The 2,016-nt window shown below is 40.2% G+C and overlaps 2 protein-coding genes across 2 annotated transcripts in view; both read right to left on the minus strand.

Moving 5' to 3' along the window:
- Positions 1-533, minus strand: part of minpp1a (multiple inositol-polyphosphate phosphatase 1a) — a 7,904-nt gene extending 7,371 nt beyond the window's left edge. The window contains 1 exon segment of the mRNA XM_032541425.1: positions 1-533. Within this exon segment, the coding sequence (XP_032397316.1) occupies positions 1-450 (450 nt within the window). The 5' untranslated portion in view covers positions 451-533.
- A 697-nt stretch (positions 534-1,230) lies between these two features.
- The window catches only part of LOC116705334 (multiple inositol polyphosphate phosphatase 1), a gene marked incomplete in the record, with an annotated part of 4,646 nt that continues 3,860 nt past the window's right edge, over positions 1,231-2,016 (minus strand). The window contains 1 exon segment of the mRNA XM_032541426.1: positions 1,231-2,016.

Consider the following 2,016-nt stretch of genomic DNA (forward strand, 5'->3'; position numbering starts at 1 on the left):
TGACAGCCTGATGGCCAGATGCTTGTGATCGTTCACGCCTTTCTGGACCAGTCGACCGTCCATGTCCTCAGAGTACCACATCGTCCACTGAGTCTGGATTTCACGCAGCCAGCTCTCTTTGCCCGAGGCTCTGCTCTTGACCAGCTCGTACAGCTTCTTCATCTTGTTGACATTTTTGCTCGTCGGGTACCTCGTGCCGTGTCTTATTATGGCGGTCGCATGGATTTCGCGACATTGTGCAGATGGAGGCTGTAAAATAGATCTGTTTACAGCAAGTATGTCCTCTATGAGATACGGGTTTACTTCCTCGTACCTCCCTTTCGTGCTGAAGTATTTGGCGATTGCTGGAATGTTTGGGTTCCCCCCATGACTCACATCGTTACGAAAACAGCAGCAAACGCCAGTTAAGATAGTGAACTGAACAACAGTTTTCCAAAATGCGATCGGCATGATGTAGCCTAATAGCTTGTTTGAATGGCCGTGTGCATCCCTACTTACCCTCAAAACTGAGTGACGTTGGATGTGGGACTGTCCAATCAACCCGTTACACAGAGTACACAGAGCTTACATAATGGGCTATGATGGACATTGGCCACTTGTAATCACAACTGTCTGCTTGTACTTTACTCAGTGGTGGTGGAGTTAAGTCTAAGTTCTCAGATGTCAGAACATAGCCAATACCACAGTGAAGAAAGGTAGAAATACTCTTGTTACAAGGAAAAATCTTGCACACAAAAGTAGTAGTAAAATGTAGGTTACTCAAAAGTTGGCTACTATACAGCGCACCACATGCCCCATTTTAGAACAATATTATATTATTGAATTGAATTATTGTGATTTAATTATGAATTAATATTGTTAATACAATAATGTGTAGGCTACATTAGCCTATTCTAATGTTTCAACTGGTTTAGTTCTTTTCTACTGTAGGTCTATATTGCCTACTGCTGGGTGCCTTGTGTATTTCACAGAGGGATCAATAATGTCTTATATTTATCCATTAGAATACATTTATTTATTGATTCTATTTTTTTGCATTACTAATCCTTATCTGCAATGTAAATTATTAAATACATGTAGTGGAGTAAAAGGCCCAATACTTCCCATTAAATTGTAGTGTTGTAAAAGTATAAAGTTTCAGAAAATGGAAAGTAAATTATAAGTAGGCCTACCTCAAAAAAATTGAAAGCCACACCCCAGACAAAAAAAACCCAATAAAAACATTGTTGATAACATTCAGATTTAGATTTATTGTCCCAGAAGGATATTTGTTTTCACAGGCTGTACACATAGCAACACATAGCAACATACAGATATTAACATAGCGACATATAGATATATGTACACAGCCACAAATCCTATGTATAGTCAGTACACAAAATCTCAATGAAGGCATTCATCATCCCAGCTCACAACAGTGTATGCGAGGCCGATTGTTCAGGGCTGCTATTGAGGAGGGGACAAATCTCCTGCTGAAACAAGCTCTTCTCTGTTTAAAGGGTCCTGTATCTCCGGCCAGATGGAATAGAAGTAATGTCTTAAGTGAGGGGCTGATCAGTGTCATAAGTGCTAGATGTGTGACAGCTCTGAAGTTCACATTTGAGGGATTGGGATTGGGCAGGCAGATGATTTTAGAGACAGTGAGTGTGATGCTGCTAAATTAGTTTTTGCTGAAGCTGGTTAACATGGTAAAGAAGCAGGGAACGCTACAGCAGGATGGGCTGGAACAGGGGAGGGGCAATAGACAGTGCTCTGAGTGCATGTATGGCATTGGTTTCTTTGCTGGGATTGTTTATGAATGTCAGTGATGTGTTGATCAAAACTGAGTTGATTGTCTATGATGAGTCCGAGAGATTTGAAGCTGTGTTTCCAAAAACATGTTAGTACCTCCTGAAAATGTTTAAGTGTAAGAAATCCATATTTAAAATTTCCAAAGCCGAGCATCTATCAAAATGCTCATTCAACCAATAACATATTTATGGTAGGTGCGCAAATAAAAGAGAATAAAGCCACTCT

Source organism: Etheostoma spectabile, chromosome 17, assembly GCF_008692095.1.
Source record: "Etheostoma spectabile isolate EspeVRDwgs_2016 chromosome 17, UIUC_Espe_1.0, whole genome shotgun sequence".
NCBI classification, from domain to species: Eukaryota; Metazoa; Chordata; class Actinopteri; order Perciformes; family Percidae; genus Etheostoma; species Etheostoma spectabile.